The sequence below is a fragment of the Ananas comosus genome, linkage group 17, assembly GCF_001540865.1.
Source record: "Ananas comosus cultivar F153 linkage group 17, ASM154086v1, whole genome shotgun sequence".
Lineage (NCBI taxonomy): Eukaryota > Viridiplantae > Streptophyta > Magnoliopsida > Poales > Bromeliaceae > Ananas > Ananas comosus.
The window spans coordinates 8,238,771-8,256,630 of NC_033637.1; the positions used below are offsets into that span (position 1 = coordinate 8,238,771).

At 35.3% G+C, this 17,860-nt stretch overlaps 1 protein-coding gene across 2 annotated transcripts; it reads right to left on the reverse strand.

Moving 5' to 3' along the window:
• On the reverse strand, positions 6,877 to 15,743 carry LOC109723598 (DNA-directed RNA polymerases II, IV and V subunit 11). 2 transcript variants are annotated; one of them, XM_020252033.1, is made up of 7 exons: positions 15,664 to 15,743; positions 13,725 to 13,899; positions 13,532 to 13,621; positions 12,100 to 12,178; positions 11,917 to 12,012; positions 11,314 to 11,443; positions 6,877 to 7,223 (listed from the first exon to the last, which is right to left on the reverse strand). In XM_020252033.1, the coding sequence occupies exons 2-6, from the start codon at positions 13,775 to 13,777 to the stop codon at positions 11,336 to 11,338; spliced, it is 426 nt and encodes a 141-aa protein (XP_020107622.1). In that variant the 5' UTR covers positions 13,778 to 13,899; positions 15,664 to 15,743; the 3' UTR covers positions 6,877 to 7,223; positions 11,314 to 11,335. The 2 variants fall into 2 exon arrangements, with proteins under 2 accessions (XP_020107622.1, XP_020107623.1); XM_020252034.1 differs by lacking the exon at positions 11,314 to 11,443.

Genomic DNA, 17,860 nt, shown 5'->3' on the forward strand with positions numbered 1-17,860 from the left:
CAAGCCGAGCTTTACTCGAGCTCTAGCTCGGCGAGCAAATCATTTACTCAGCTTGTACTGGACTTAAAAAGTCGAGCAAATTATTTGCTCGGTTTGTGCTCGATCCCAGTCGAACGAGCATAAGCCGAGCTATTGTTGAGTCTTATGTATACAAAATATAAATATATTAAATATATAAAATATAAATATATATTTTTTTATTAATATATATATTATATTTAAAAATAATAAATTAAAAATCGACGAGCTGGCCCGTGGACAGCGAGCTGGATTGCCACCCTTAAATTTATAGCAAGTTTATAGTAACTTTCTGCAGGTGAATTACACCGGTTGTACCCAATCTTTTCTATAACACCTCAATAGTCCCACATCAGATAGACATGAGATTATGATTAAAAATATAAGGTACCATGGACCTTAATAATAATAACCGGGCTTAAGTATTTTATGCTAGTGGTGTCGCATTGTGATTTTGGGCTCTTTGTGTGATTGGGCTGGCTAACGAGTCCCACATCGGATGTCGGTGATTTGGATCCAATGAGTTAGTATTGTTAGCGGATCTAGTCGTTTTATTTCATTTTTTTTTTTCACTTCGATCTCTTTTTTTTTTTTGCTATTAATTTTCCAACCATCCGATAGGGTTGTAGTTGAGAATATAATGAATTACGAACCCTAGTAATAATAATTAGACTTAAATGTTTTGGTTGGGTGGCTTCAACCCAATAAATTATTATTGCTAAAGGATCGGATTGTTACATTTTCTTTTTCTTTTTTTTTTCACTTCNCCGCCAGTTAAGCACATACAGTGCCAGCTAATTACACTAAATTTAAATTTAAATTTATATTTCAAATTTAAATTTTAAATTTAATTTATATTTTGAATTTTATTTAAAATTTTATTTATATTTTGATTTTATATTGTTCAAATTAATATTCGTAATCTTGAATTTGAATTTCAAAATTAAATTTGATTATGGGTTCAAATTTTAAATTTTAAATTTGATTATGGATTCAAATTTCAAATTCAAATTGAATTTCAAATTTAAATATAGATTTTGTACTTAATTTTAAATTCAAATACAAATTTTGAATTTATTTTTGAATTCAATTTCAACCTTAGATTTTGAATTTCAAATTCAAATTGTGAATTTTTAATTTGAATTTGAATTTCAAGTTCAAATTTATATTTGAAATTAAATTTCAATTTCAATTTCAAAATTGGACTTCAAATTTAAAATTCAAATTCAAATGCTAAATTTGTTTTTAAATTAGATTTTATTCAGGTATCAATTTCAATTCAGATTTTGAATTGAAGTATCAATTCAAATCCAAATTGCCACATGGCCAAGCTACTGTAATCCGTTCCGCACCATATTTTTAACTCAATTCAAGCAGGAGTCAAACTGATCTAAGTTTTTCCAACCTATTATTAATTAATATTATTCAGTTTTATTTGGCCAATTTGCATAAAACATTCACTAGTTTTGAAATTTTGCGAAATTAGGTCGCCTTTCTGGATTTTGCAAATTCGATTTTGATTTTTCGCCACCTAACAAAATTGCCCCCTATCTCTGTCGCCTCACCAGTATCCCCTCATATACGTTTAATATACTATAAGGCTCTGCGGCGGGCATTAAATACGCATTGCGCCAAGTCACGCTACCCGAATTTTTGGAATTCAAATCCAAATCGCTCCGAGCTATTCTCCAGTCCTGATGTTTACTGTTTATTTTTCCAAAATAAATATTTTCAAGCTTATATTAAGAAGAAAATGTGGGCAACAAGTGGGACAAATGGTGGAATGCAACGGCAAACGGTGTAATATTTTGTTCAGTATATGCATCAAGAATGGTTTGATGAATTAATTCATCACCCAGGAGAAATCGTTGTTGTTGATCTTCAAATTTCTCGAATTCCACCGGATCCGGTACATCGTTGTTGTTGACATTTGAATTTTCAATCCATCAACACCTTCATTTCGAATGGTGCATGCGAGTGCATTCAAACCACCGTCATAATCATGATCCAAAGAATGCGGAACAAAGGATCCCTCATCATCTCTAGAATCAGCATCAATTCGCCTTTGATCATCTTCATCACTTTCAATAACATACTCCTCATCACTTCTAATTACGTCATCATTATTAATTGTAGTTCTCACTTCCCAATCGGTCCATTCACTGACACTAGATGATGGATCTTCACTTTGATTATGAGGGATAGTAAATCTGCAAAGATATTTAAGATTAACTATTCACATTGGTCCAATTTTTATGTAACTAAATCATATAATCACCTACTGTCACGCCCTGTGACCGCCAATTTGGTCAGTTCGGGTACGCGCACAGACGCCGAACGGACAGAACCTCCCCTATTCGCCCAAGGCTCAACCACAACAATAGTAGCATATATACAGAAATGCTCAGAAAAATTTCAATATATATGGCTTGCACGAGGGTAAGCAATAATAGCAAGTGAAAGTAAAATACTAACTATTACGTCCGTACATTGAACTTTGATTATTTTAACCAAAATACAACTTTCTTTTTCATACATCATTATTTACATCATACATCTCCCAAGTTTATATTTATACATGTTCTTTTCATCAAAACAAAAGATGAAAGTAGTAGGTACATCTAATGCCATAGGGGTCTACTACCTAGGGCTCTATACCCTTGCCGCTAGGATCTACAAAAAGAGTGGGGTGAGAACTACAAGAAGTTCTCAGTGGGTTCGGCCGCCGACCCCGCCAACTTTCCGATTAGGTCAATCAGGCATAAGTAGAAAAAGAAGTAGATAGATAACCAACTCTAACTAATGCAACTACTACGCCTGTGAAACAACTGAAGCAATACATATGATGCATGTTGTTTTCCTTTAGCTTTTCCTATACCCAATCCTTTTTAGTTAACCCTTTTGGTTAACCTCAACTCACCAACCAAATCCCTTTTGTCGGGAAGAATACCACTACAACCCAATGGGACCGTCTGCTAGGGAGAATTCCGCTACCGCCCAGCTGGTGACAACTCCGGAGCTCACCGCTTGAGGTGGAGCGACCACCGTCAAGCGTATTAAACTACCTGTGAGTATGATCCAATCCTCAACCTTGAGGATACCATGTCACTAATGTCATACATTAAGTGTTTCATTTTTCTAGCATATCAGGTCTCTAGATGCTATTCAATCCATCTAGTCATAATGTCATCTTGTTCACTATATTGTCATAGCTTACAACTTGGTTCATACATCTATAGGGTTCTCATATCCAAAGTTTCATTGTCAATTCCCATACATCTTTACATTAAAAGTATGCAAGAGGTTCCATATATTGCCATTTGCATGAATACTATGTATACACATATATGCTCAAAGATAACATAGACATAACGAGAAATCCAATGGTTTCGGATAGCACCACCCACCTCGTAGGGATGCCCAGATGCGAGAATCCAAGTCCCGCAATTCATCTTCGCCTATTTCCCTCGACCCAATGCTAACGAAAGCAAAACGAGATTTTTCTTCAATAGGGCGCCGTAGACTTGTCGAAACTTCGATCCGAGTCGCCCAACACGTCGAATTATCCTTCAATTAGAAATACAAGAGATCAATTCATCATAAACCTCAATTCCAATGAAACTCTAATCTCAACCCTAGGATTTGCATACACTACACATATCATATTCTCTTAAGATTTCATAGCATAACCTAAGCTCTCAAATCCCAAGAACTCTAAAACAAGCAATTTAGGGTTATTAAACTAAACCCTAACATGTAGATACAAAGAGACTTACCTTGACTCCCTTGCTCTACAATTCTTTCCTTGTACTTGAGCTTCTTCACCTCCTAGGGCTCTAATTCCTGCCTCAATCTCTTCCAAAGCCCTTTGTTAGAGAGGTTCTAGAGAGAGAAGGAGAAGGAAATGAGAAAAAGGAGAATAGTGCTGATTGTACATGAGGAGGAATTACAATGGAACTCCTTTTGTAGGCCCACATAATTGCACTTATGTCCTCCCATTATTAATATTTGCAACCATTCAATTTCAGCTCCTAACAGAGCTGAGTACTGGTACTCGAATTGGAGTACCGGTACACAAGCTCTCCAGTACAGGTACTCGTTCCCGAGTACCTCAACCCGAACGTTGCGTAACTGGGTTTTATACAGGGTACCGGTACGCACTGTCCAGTACCGGTACCAGCTATGGAGTACCGGTACCAGCTACGGAGTACCGGTACACACCAATGCAGCAACCAAACTCGAGAGCTAGCTTTTTGGGTATCACACCGAGTACCGGTGCTCAACAACCACTACCGGTACACTGCCTAACCAGTACCGGTACCACCGAGTCAGTACCTCAACTCGAGAGCAGCTCAATTTGTCCTTATATTGGGTATCGATACCACCGGTACTACCGGTACCCCAATCCCTAGTACCGGTACTCAATGCAAATTCTACAGTTCCAGCAAATTTAACACTTCGGAGTCCATTTTCGCGCCCAATTTGCGCCGAAAATACTTAAATACTCCCGAAACTCACTTCTAACCATCCGACGCCTTCAAAGCAACTCAGGGACTTCGCGTACCACCCACATACCATACTTTGTTCAATTTGATCAAAGTTAGCATTACGATTCGAGAATTCGATATATTACACCTACCGCTCATTTTGACCAACCAATGGAGACGAATCCATTATAGTAAATGGCAATAATGCACTAACTAGCACACATGAGACTCCAAACCGTCTGTAACACTTACAAGACAAAGTTATTAATTTCGCGCACCTAAACTAATTGAGAATTATGAAAAATATTTATAAGATCATTACTCTATATCATGATGTACAACCTCGTTCGCGATTGACGTAATTCCTTTGATAATAGCTACTACGCATTTCCGTATAATTAACGGTACTTGGATGGTCTTGTGTCGTCGACACATGTTTCTCCATGAATAATTTTATACATCCATGGGACGGGAAAAAACTCATCACGCCAGATAATGCATTGTCACTTGATATGTTAACTAATTCCCATTAGTTGGCGCCCATTGGACATCGAATCGTTATGCGGAGACGGTCTTCTACTTGATCATAGTTAGTAACATTGTATATTTCCATCTCAAATTTTTGAAATGTGATATCGCGTCGGAAAGCAACCAATTCTTTACGGCCACTAATATATCGTGGTACATTATTGTTCACGACTAAATTTTCGTCCCAATGGATATAGAAAGGAACACATTCGCCGGACATAGAGTTCTAAAGTAATATAATAAAATGTACAAAATTATTACACTCATGATATATTAACATAGCACATTTCTAACATATAACAAAGAAGAAGGTGAGAGATGGAATTATCATTTTGCGATCACAGTTGGTGCCAACTTCTATGCCGACCAAGAGCTCTGGAGGCAAGAAAGTGATAACAGAGTGAGAGAGAGTGATCTGTGAGAGAGATAGAGAGAGAGAATGATCAGTGAGAGAAAACTATGAGAGAGCGAGAGGGAGGGGGTGAGAGAGAGAGCAATGGGGGTTCTATTGGGGGGGGGACACACAGTGAGAGGAAGAGAGAGAGGGGGTTTTGCGAAAGGGGAGGGGGGCGCACAGTGAGAGGAAGAGAGGGGGGGATTCTATAGGGGGGAGAGGGCGCGCAGTGAGAGGAAGAAAGAGAGGGGTTCTGTGAATGGGGGCCCCTCAATGAGAGGAAGAGAGAGGTGGGGGTTTCTAGGGTTAGAGAGAGAATGAGGGGTGGGGGGTTCTCGGGCGAGAGAGGGCGGTGGCAGTGGCAGTGGCAGTGGCGGCGGCTGGGTGGGCCACAGAAAGAGAGAGAAAGAGAAAGAGAAAGATAGAGGTGGGGGTACTAGGTTAGAAAGAGAATGAGGGTGGGGAAACAGGTTGAGCNACACAGTCAGAGTGAGAGGAAGAGAGAGAGGTTAGAGAGAGCAAGAGGGGTGGTGGGGTGTTCTCGGCCGGGTGAGGGCGGCGCCGGTGTCGCCGGGGTCGCCGGCGCCGGCGGGGTGGGCGACAGAGAGAGAGAGAGAGAGAGAGAGATGTGGGGGCTTCTAGAGCTAGATAGAGAATGAGGGTGGGGAAACACCTCGGGCGAGAGAGGGCGGCGTCGGCGGCGGCGGCGGCGGCGTCGGCGTCTGCCAGAGAGAGAAAGCGAGAGGAAGAGAGCGAGAGAGAGAGATCGAGCGAGAGAGGAGGGTAGGAGCTCGGGCGGGGTAGTAATACAAAAAGAACACGGTGAATGGTTCACCGTGTTCGGACCATTCACCGTGTCTTTACACGATGAATGATTCACCGTGTTTAATGTATTACCCGCACCTTTCGTATATCCACCAAGTCCGAAAGTCCAAGTCCCCAAGTCCCTCGTTTATTATATCCACCAAGTCCCAACGTCCCACAAGAAAGGCATCAGTAAATACGGTGAACCATTCACCCTGTCTATACATTGTGAATGATTTATCGTGTTCAACTTAACTTTCTGACTGCAGCTGCGCTCGCGTGGTGCTTGCGTAGCAAAAGTAGATCCATTTTTATAAATATAAATTTTCTAGGACTTTTTAAAATCAATGTTTTCCAAGGGGCCAATTGCAAGTGTTGTTTATAATTGGTAGGTAGAATAACCAACAAGAAATCCTATTATTCTAATTAGCAATATTTGCTGTATAGATCACATCGTGGGCGAGCTAATTAATTGGCAACATGTACTGATAATCCTTATACGTGTTCCTGTAAAACAATCATTTTTGGGAATATTTTTGTAAACACGTGCTGAGCACGTGACTAAAATAGATATCAGAAAAGTTAAACAGCTCGGTATGCTATTAGAATACATGCAAGAAAAGTTTTAAGAGCTAGACCAGAATATCAAGAAAATGTAGGGAATTGTGATGCATTCCACCCACTTTCTTTGCAATTCATTAGATGTCTAGGAAGAGTAAAGGCAGCAAATTTCAACATGATAAGATCATCTCGCCCGTGGGAGCATCCGAATTTTCACTTGGAAAATCGTTGTTAAATTTAGAAGGGTTAGAACATCAAGTTTTCATGTCCAACTGGCATCTTAATAGTTGCAGCGAAGAACTCTTAAAACAGATCACACCAGTGCAAGGTTATTCATTCAAGTACACAAACACAGTCAGTTTCCAAGAAAGGGCGGTTAACTTAGCCTAGTAACCTTGTCTTAGTTTTTCTTCATACCTATTCATCTCATCCTGCAGGTGAGAATAAAAAGAAAGTGTGAGTAATCATGGTATATTCCAACCAGCAAAATGCACAAAATAAACAATCAAAAATCAATGCATCATGTCAAATTACAGATTGTTTATACTCTTTATATTCTCTTCTTTTCCTTTCTTTTTTGGGGGGGATTATTCTTGCTCCTTAACATCTACTATATTGCATGCTACTACTATAGCAGCTCTCCTGATTAAGTAGCATGCGACTCTTTTGCTCTTTGCTACCTGCCTTGTTTTAAAATACCAAATAGGGTGTAACCCTGTTACCTGAGGGTAAAAAAAAAAAAAAATGGCAGGTTTTAAGTAATTTGAAACCATTAGCGGCCGTTCTTTTCACAGTTTGTAATATTCTGAAAATTCCCTATGTTTTGTCTTCAAATATTCAAATAGTCACCATGCCAAACAAGCTAAGAAGTTGAAAGAAATATTAGTAAATTTGTGGAATCATCATAGATTCCCAACTAGTAGCCATATAACAATACCATGGGTCCAGAGGTTTGTCATTCCCATTCTTGATGGGAAATCATAAGTAGTTCATTAACAAGAATTTATAGACAAAGTCCTTCATCACCTCCCAATCCAAGTAGCTTTGTAAGGCGGTAACAAACTTGTCTTTCCAAATATAAAATATTCGACATCCCTCAAATGTTGTTAATCAGTGAAAAAAAAGACCCCTAAAATACAGGAAAATACCAAAACAGGCATTCAAAATCATTTTATTGCTGCTTTTTGACATGCCAAGTAAAGAAAATTTCAAGCACAGATAATGTTTGACCATTTTGCACTAGATATTATCACAATAATCCTGTACACCATCCAACTCCAATGGTTGAGGGGAAAAAAAAAAGGATTTCTTACTAACAACATCAAATTTATCAATTATTGTAGAATCCAGCACCAAGTAGCTTGACTTAAGATTTTTCATTTTTTTCAAAAATAGAAAAAACCTTTATGCATCAGACAACAACAAGATATACGGGTATAGATTATAGCTCTATGTGATATGACGGTTAGTGCACGTTTGTGAAGCACAGCACAATATAAGGTTGCTTATGCACATCTAACTCCAAAAATAGATAATATTTGCATTTTGACTCTTGTGATTTATTCTGACATCCCATAATTTTATCTTGCTACTACCAAAAGCAACCTAGTAGAGCCAAGAGAAACAGAAAATGGAACAAATTGGAGACATGAAACAATGATCATTCATATGAAATAGCTAATGGAAATATCACATAAAAATTTTCAGTTTGCTAAAACTAATGAAATTACACAATGTGTCGATGCAGTTTAAAGGTAAGCTAGTCTCATTCAATACATTCCACATAAAATCCAGATAGAATCTCATTTTTAAATATGGCAACCTTTTAATCCCAGATGAGGGTTGATTCCACATCATTCAATGCTGATGATATGATGAATAAAGTGAAGTAACCAATCTGCTCAAATCAGATGCACAAATTTGATTTCTAAAAATCTCAAGTGGTATATATCATGTTCAACGGAGTCAATCGTCGATTTGGAGGCTCCATCATTGAAAACAAATGGGTGGCAACAGAATCTGTTTGCTACCGATAGCATTCTAGCTCAAGTCTCTCTCTCTCTCTTTATATATATATATATATATATATATATATTCTGCGGAGAGCAGGGCCTACTCCTTAAAATGCAGAACCTCTCCAAAGTTAAAAAATCAAAGCATTCCAACTCAAAAGTAAAATTTTAGTTTTCGAATCAATCAAGCATTCATTACTAGTGCATTAAATTTTATTGTATAATCAGTATTTATGTTTATGCATACACTAATTGGCGAGCTTTCAGCTCAACAGATAAGTTGGTGTTATAGAGTTAACGGGATAGCTGATCCATTATATCAACAGTTTGGCTCAAATTTGGTGTTATGTCGGTCGATCGGGTCTATTATTAAACTAGAGCAGCTACAGTTATTTCCACGTCTCACAAGATTCTTTGCAGTATTTCCTAGTTGGTTGCTCTCTTTAATTCCCCCTATTCTCTCTGAGTTACTGACCTTTCTTTTCCCTTGTCTTCTAGGCTTATGTTAAGAGCATATTTGGTTGGCCGAAAGTCAAGCACCGAAAGTGGCACTTTTGAAAAGTGACGTCTTATCGGTTGTTTGGTTTGCGGAAGTGAATATAAAAGTCACTTTACAAAAGTGGGCTGATAAAGTCGATTAAAACTAATTTCACTTTTTTTACTTTGGTTTAAAAAATTCGGAAGTCGCCAAAAGTGGAGAGTTTAGCTAAGAGATTATATTTGGTCTTAAACTTAATCTTTGAATTTATTTTCAAAGTTGAATTTCACTTTAAATTTGAATTAAAATCATGATCACATTCTGAATTTTATTTGTAAATTCAAATTCAACAAAAAATTTTAAATTCAAATTTGTGACTTTATATTTAAATTTTTATTTTTATTTTTGAATTCTAGAATTTAGATTTAGATCACATTCTGAATTTTATTTGTAAATTCAAATTCAACATAAAATTTTTAAATTCAAATTTGTGACTTTATGCTTAAATTTAAGTATTTAAATTTTATTTTTATTTTTATTTAAATTTGAATTCTAGAATTTAAATTTAATTTAAATTTAAATTTTTTAATTTAAAATTTAATCAAATTATTTTGAGCTAAGAACTTCAATTCAAACTTCGAATTCAATTGTTCTAACTATAAATTCAATTATTAACTGAAATTTGAATTTAAAATTTATATTTTTAAGTTGAAATTCAAATTCAAATTTAAATTTGCTATTTATATTTAATGTCAATAATGAGTTTCAGTTTGAACTTTGAATTCGAATTATGAATTCAAATGTTCAGTTCAAAATGTGATTTAAGCTCAAAGTTTAACGAGTCAAAGTTGATTTTGTAATAGACATGACTTTAGAGTCCTAGAAAAAGGCTTTTATAGTTTCTTAGAACCTGTTGAGCTGTTTAAAGAAAACTACTAAACTCCAATCACAACTTGAAATAGTAAGATGATATTGAGTTAATACCTAATTTTTGAACATTTTTAATGTGAAATGAATCCATCTCATGCAGTTGTCAGATCAACAACTCCCTAATGCCAAAGTTAGCCAACTACCAGAGGCAATATGATCAATGTTCCAGTTTTCAGTACACCAACCTGAAACTACCTAATTTTCCAATGCTACTGATAAAAAGTATTGTTCTACCTCAAAATCTACAGAAAATTGACTGCAACTGTCCAAACTCTAAAGCATACTTAGAAATTTGGTAAGAACAAATCCTAGATGGCCAAAACTAAGCAAAACTAGTTGGATATAGATAACGTTAAAATGGCTAAAATGTTATTTCATCTTTACTTCCCCTAAGCTATTTATCAAACTCAAAGATTTTAAGCTTCTCATATTCCCATGCTAAATTATTTACTTAAGTTTTAACTAATTTGCCAAATAGTCAGAGAGTACATTTTCATTGTGAAAGACATATGAAATATGCAACATTCAAGGGATCACGTAATTTTGTTAAACTAGAGTGCTAACTCTTTATTTTTTTTCCCCCTTATTTGTCAACAAGTATATTAGGTCAAAGCTCAAAAAAGTTTCTAATAAAGAAAACTCTTAAACAGTATCATACCATCCAACAAAACTATTTCACCATCAATGGTTCAATTCTTCCTCTTAGACTTTTAAAAACATTCAAAGAAACATACTTTTTCCTATATCCTCACCATCTTCAAAGTTGTTTATCTAGGTGTCGCTATACTGGACGTACTTACCACATATTTTCATCTTTGTTGGCCCTACCTTCTAAACACAAGTGCTTAAGGCTTATAAATGAATCATCAATCAGCACTATCATGAAGTGCTTTGATAACAACATAAACTATTAAATTTTATGTTACTCTACATCTTAAGAATAATTTATTTACGCAATCAAAGCACGAATCATCAAAAAATTTGCAATTCCCAACATTGGTGAATTCACCTATTATAATCTCATCCCAATAAAACGTTAAAATCTCATCCTAATAAAACATATGACAGTATTAGGTGATCAAATTAATGATTAATGATTACCTTCATCCAACTAAACTCACACTCACAGTACTGCACATAAAGCATCATGCTCTTGAGTCTTGAACCAAATAATTTTTTTATTCTTTCTTCTTTCTTCTTCAACTACAGATTGCAACAACATGAAACCACTCTACACGCAAATTGCAAAACAAATCAACAAAAGACAACCAAAAGAGATTTCAGGCACCAAAGTATAAAGTAACATATGTTATTCTACATCTTAAGAATAATTTATCTAGGCAATCAAAGCACGAATCATCAAAAAATTTGCAATCCCCAACGTTGGTGAATTCACTTATTAAAATCCCATCCCAATAAAACGTTAAAATCTCATCCTAATAAAACATATGACAGTATTAGGTGATCAAATTAATGATTAATGATTATCTTTATCTAACTAAACTCATACTCACAGTACTGCACGTAAAGCATCATGCTCTTGAACCAAATAATTTTTTTATTCTTTCTTCTTCAACTACAGATTGCAACAATATGAAACCACTCTACACGCAAATTGCAAAAACAAATCAACAAAAGACAACCAAAAGAGATTTTAGGCCCCAAAGTATAAAGTAACAAAAGGCAAAGGAGAAGTCATCAGACCTCAAATGCTTTCTTGAGATGCTGAAGCTCCTTGTCAAGATCGTCTATTGCCTGATTATATGCCTGTGTAGGGGAAGACTGGCTAGTCGTATGGATCTGTGAGTTCGACCATGGATAAAATTACAACCAATGAATCAGGAATCTTAGGAAAAAGGATGAATGAGAAATTACCCATTATCTTACCCTCACTATAATCTTGTACTGCAGAGGGTGTGGAAGCTTGTAGCCTGCAAAAAGCACATTCGGGTCCCTATGCAGCTGCCTGTAGTGACAATAAGCTCCATGAAAAAGATTGATAAAAATTACCAACAAAATGATATTCTTCAAAAATAAGAAGAATAATAGGATGCCAGCAAAAGCTATAGCTAAATAAAGAGGTAAAGTTGCATAAAAACTTTCTCAACAATAGGTCATTTTCAAGTAAACCCATCGAAATCCCCCCCCCCCCTTCCCGCGTAAGATTGACACCTTATTTTCTAAAATTGGATTTGGAATTCGTTAAAATTAATGACTTTGTTATCTATCAGTCACTAACATCTAACTAGGTCTATAGTTCAGTAGCTGAAAAAAGTGTTCGAACTAGTTTGTTCAAGATTATATATTAAAACATCATTCCCTGATATTTAAAGCTTCTAGAGTAACAAGGCCACAAAGCAAGAGGTCCAAAGTTCAAATCCCACCATGCTCCTTGTTTTATTTAAGTTCGGCCATACTCAGATAATCTTGCAGATCTTGATTCCAATACCAATTCAGTTGAAGATGTTTGTCCCAATTCCGAAGATGGAGTTCTCTCTTTCCTGATCCAAGATTCTATACCACATGGGAACGTAAAAAGGAAAGGAAGGAATGGGGCCTTTCTCACTTTTGGCATAGCAGGCCTCCCACTGGGAAGCCCACACAACAGACTATTAGCCCAAATGCATCAGGATCTTAATGCTACAACTGGTCCATTAGGAGCAAAAAATTTTTGAGACAATTGAAAGATTTTGTTTTAAAATAGAAGAAAAGTTTCCAAATATTGGTAGGAGGACCCAACTCCATACTAATAAAAAAGAGGGGAAGCAGAACCTAGTCAAGATGATATGTATCACCCCTTCTTCTTGCCCCCAAGATCTTACCATTTCCAAAAGAACTGAGCCCATCTTGCTTTTTCCACATATTGCTTGATGACCAAAGTCAAACAAATACTGGATTTGCTTGTCTTTTGTTGAATCCTTTTCACAGCTCAATAGATAATTTGATAAGCCAATAATTTCTTCTTTTTCTTGTGTCTCGTAATATGCATTTTTTTTACCAATATGTTAACTAATCAATTATGATAAATTGGATAGGATATTGCAGTTTTTCATATGCAATTCCTCACCATGACATGACCATGAAAGAGGCTCAAGAATGAGTTTTAAATTCAAGTTCACGACTCAAACCTCCTAAAATATCTCAAGCCTCAACGTGGGGGAATGTGTTAAACATAAAAAATTAAATACCAATATACAACGAGAAATTGGTTGTTTCACCTAATTCAAAAGTTGAGGGGTTATAAATAAAAAAAAAAAAGAAAAACTTTCTTAAAATATAGTAGCTACAATTTAACAAAGAAAAAGAGGAAGTAAAGTACATGCGGAGGATGTTGCCGATGGTGTGGTCTTCGCGTTCGATGGTGAAAGAGGCGGCGTTAACAATCTTCGTGTCCCTCTCATACGACACCCTGTCAATCACAGGGAACAATTAACGATCCCTACACATAGACACACAAGGAGCCATTCAACAAGAAAGTTAGAGAGGAGAGGAGAGGAGAGGAGGGAGATTACTTCTTGGTGCCCTCCGGAACGACAAATCGCTCGTAGCGATCCGGGGCGTTCATAGCTCTCTCTCTCTCCCTCTTGCTCCGCCTCTTCCTACTGCCGCAGCTATCTCACTCTCCTCCTCTCACGGCGCGAGTCGAGTCCTGGAACAACCCCACCGCCGGTGCCAGAGCACTAGCCACTAGTAAAGGGGAAAACGGGTCGGATTTAGAGATCTAAACGGCCTAGGTTTGTGGGCGGCTTTTGAAAAATCCGAAATTAAATTGAACTCAACATCGAAATACGAATCCGAATCGGAACGGCCATGTGAAAATTTAAACTCGAAACTAAACCCGCTGGATAAAACCCATATATTAAAAAAATATAAACTATTAAATAAATATCTGTAAATATCAATATTTATAGACAAAATATGTTTATGCAAAATGTCAATATTTATTTATATGCAAAATATGTTTTTATACGTTGGTTTCGTTTTAGATTTTGTTTTTTTGTTTAGGTTCCATGCAAATATAAGCAAAAAAGACAATTGAAACAAAACTTATCAAAGTTTTCAGTTTTTAATTAAAACCATCTCATTGTTACTCGAATTCAAATACACACACACATATATACAGAATCATGCTACTATACTATCGATAATACCAAGTGCTTTGTGCTATCGACTTTTCGGCCATTGGATTAAAGGATGTGCGGTTAGGATGATAGTGGTCCCCTAGGGTTGAGTGGGTGGTTGGTTGAATAGTATAATCTAACGGGTAGAAATGATCAAAGGGTAGATCTAACGGTAGAAAACTCGATAGTACTAAGAGCTTGATACTATCGATACATATACATATACATACACATATATATAGTCCGGCTATTGTACTCTTAGGGCACGTTTGGTTCGAGTTATATAATATTACAGAGTATTTCGATATATCCAGATATCTTGGATTTCTAAATGAGATTACTATTGATGCTGCATTAGCGTGTTTGATTTAATACAGTAATATAATGCTGGATTGCAGTGTTTATAGCATTACTATGTTTGATTCAGTCTATAAAATTTAGTAATCTTGACAAAAAAATATAATCTTTTCCAAAATTTCCCTTGTGGTCATTTCGAAAAGTGCCATTATCAGCCTTCGAATTTCCAGATGTTGTAAGTTCCAACAAGCATTCAATAAGTTATTCATCCTCTTGTTTGACAATAATTATGACAATAAATATGGTTACTACAAATAAAACAGAAACAATGTAAATCATTACACAATGAAACCAAATGCAACAATAGTTAAACTATAGGTGGTTAATCTAGCATAGAAGTCAACAGCCAGTTTCTTTTTTGTAATCAAAATTTTCTATTTATTACTTGAATTGAAACTGGACTCAACGAAACTAGTCCAAGTGAACTCCCTAAATAGATAATCTGCTGTTCTTTTACATCAACACACTATATCAATTTTAGGGCATCAAAAAACAAAAATCGAAGAGAGAAAATATAAATAAAAAACTAAAACAAAAATTAAAAGATAAAAAATTAAATAAAAAATTATCATATACACACAAATAAATAAACTAGGGTTTTTCACTTTTGGGCCAACACATGATTAATTAGGGCACAAAAAACATATAAATTTTTCCCTAACATTGCCAAATCAGATCCAGGAAAAGGGAAATAAAAAAAAACGAGATCCAAAACTAGATTAATAAGAATCAAAAATACCAAAAAGTGCTTGTTAAGCATGTCCTGTAGACAGATTGCAACTGAATGAAACAAGACATGGCACCAGATCTGACGAAATTTGCATAAACACTCCTTAAATCGACGAAAAAAGGAAAAAAATACCTCCAAATCGGATCTAACTTCAGTTCGAAAACAATGGGTTTTAGCGAGAGAGAGGTGATTAAATATGTATGCGAAAAAGGCGAATGGAGAGAAGGAGATCGCGAAGATTACCTGGGAGGATGAAGCAATAGAAGAGGCTAGGTGTTCGTGAGTGAGAGAAAGAGAGAGACGGAAACGCTCTCGTTAGTGTTTGGACGGGGGAGTTAGAGGGTAAATTTTTATTTTATATAATATGCAATAGTACGCGTCTTCAGTAATCCAAGATGCATACACGGTATACACTCCTCTTGGTAATATTTTATAATATTACCTTTTTTTTTTTATGTTACAATAATGAACAGATTATATACTGCACAATAATCTTGGCAAGATTGTCTTGAACCAAACGGACCCTTATTATCAGTATAGAGTCCTTCATACTAATAAGTCGATTTCGATAATAGAGCTTTCAAATTGACGATCTATACTGTTAAATATAATCTAAAAATATTTAAAATTTTTAAAAATTAAATTTCATAATTTTTTAAAATTATAATAAAGCTCATCCAGTGGGCATAAAATAAATGTCAAAATCAAATGACCTTCTAAAATTAGAGGATCGGATTCTTCAATTTAAGATCGAAGTGATTGACCTCTATCTATATAGCGAATAGAATTTTCTATCAAAAATTCAATAAATTTTGATTCTTTTACACTGTTAAACAAGCAATTATTCCATGTCGGCCATTAAAAATTGTCAACTTTAAAATCTTTTGATCGAAAAATAAATAATATTAAAAAATTATGAAATTTGATTTTTAAAAATTTCAAATACTCTGAATAATATTTAATGGTATGGATCGTTGATTCGGAAACGCTCTATCATCGAAAATAACTTATGAGTACGAAGACTATCATACTCCTCTTATAATAACGGGACTCTCTCTCCCCTCTATATATATTTATATAATTTTAAAAGTGCACTTCCAAATTGAACCATAATGCGCCATGGCATATTTAATAATTAAACATAATTAATTTAGTGCAATCATGCATTAATTTTATACTATTTTTAAGTAATAGCTTTTTTTAATATTATAAGATTATTTTAAAAGCGTACTTCCAAATTGAATCATACCATCGACCCTTCCTATTCCATCTCGTGAAAGTAAAAATATCATGACTAAAGCACGTTACTGGAATAGACATAATTAATTTAGTGCATTCATCGTGCATTTAATTAATACTATTTTTAAGTAATCTCTTTTTATAATATAATATGATTAATTACAATTTCACCTCTTAAGTTAGTCTTTTTTTTTTGCATTTCTATTATCTAACTCATTTCAACATTTTCTTTAAAATTAAAATATTTAAAAAATATATAAATTTAGAAGCGCACTTCCAATTTGAACCATAATGTGCAATATGGCATATTTAATAATTATACATAATTAATTTAGTGCATCATTTAATTTATACTATTTTTAGGTAATCTCTTATTTTAATATAGTATGATTAATTATAATTTCATCTCTTAAATTAGCCTATTTTATTTGCATATCTATTATTTAACTCATTTCAACTTTTTCTTTAAAATTAAAAATCTAATTTTAAACAAAATATAATTTTAGAAGCTGTTAGGGCCAATAATAAAATGCCACGTGATGGGTTGGTGCATGATTCAACCGGAAGCCAGGATTAAATAGCATTTGGTGCACCGAGAGTAGAAAAGAAAAAGAAATCACAGCATAACTGCAAGACATAACCGCAACCAGTTTTGAGCGGTTAGGATTGGTTCGTAGTGGCCCACAAAAACAGGAGAGAGGCCGATCGTGTACATAACTGCACAATAATAAGCGGAATATAAATAGGCGAGTAACGCCTGAAGGAAGCGTCTTTCCCCTGCATAAAGAAGACCACCTTTCAATTTCTCTATATTTTCTTGCATTTCTAGGAGTAGTTCTACTTGTAATCTTTTCCTTCCCCGCATTTACTGTCTTTTCTAGGAGTAACTTTAGGGTTAGATTTTCGGAGTTTGTATGCCCCACGGGCACACTTTCTTTTGTACTGTTTTCAAATTTAATTTCAATATATACAGGCATTCAGCTCTTCAGCCGATCCAAATTATTGTATATTTTGTACATTCAGCTCATTCAGTCGAACTGATTCTATAGTAAAGGTCTTCAAACCCGGCTGATTCGATTCCTCATCAGCCAAATCGCTTGATCCGTCGGAGGGTGCGAACTTCAAGGGTCACCACAGAAAGCCGTACCCAATTTCTGCACGCTTCCCTAGGAAGATCTTTGACCAAGTCAAAGGTTGAGGA

Bases quoted from the DNA above. Each gene is read 5' to 3' on its own strand.
- LOC109723598 (XM_020252033.1), bottom strand. From the start codon at position 13,777: ATGAACGCCCCGGATCGCTACGAGCGATTTGTCGTTCCGGAGGGCACC. The intron at 12,179-13,531 runs GTACTTTACTTC...TTGTCACTACAG, and splicing joins ATCGGCAACATCCTCCGCAT to GCAGCTGCATAGGGACCCGA. The intron at 12,013-12,099 runs GTAAGATAATGG...TCGAACTCACAG, and splicing joins AGTACAAGATTATAGTGAGG to ATCCATACGACTAGCCAGTC.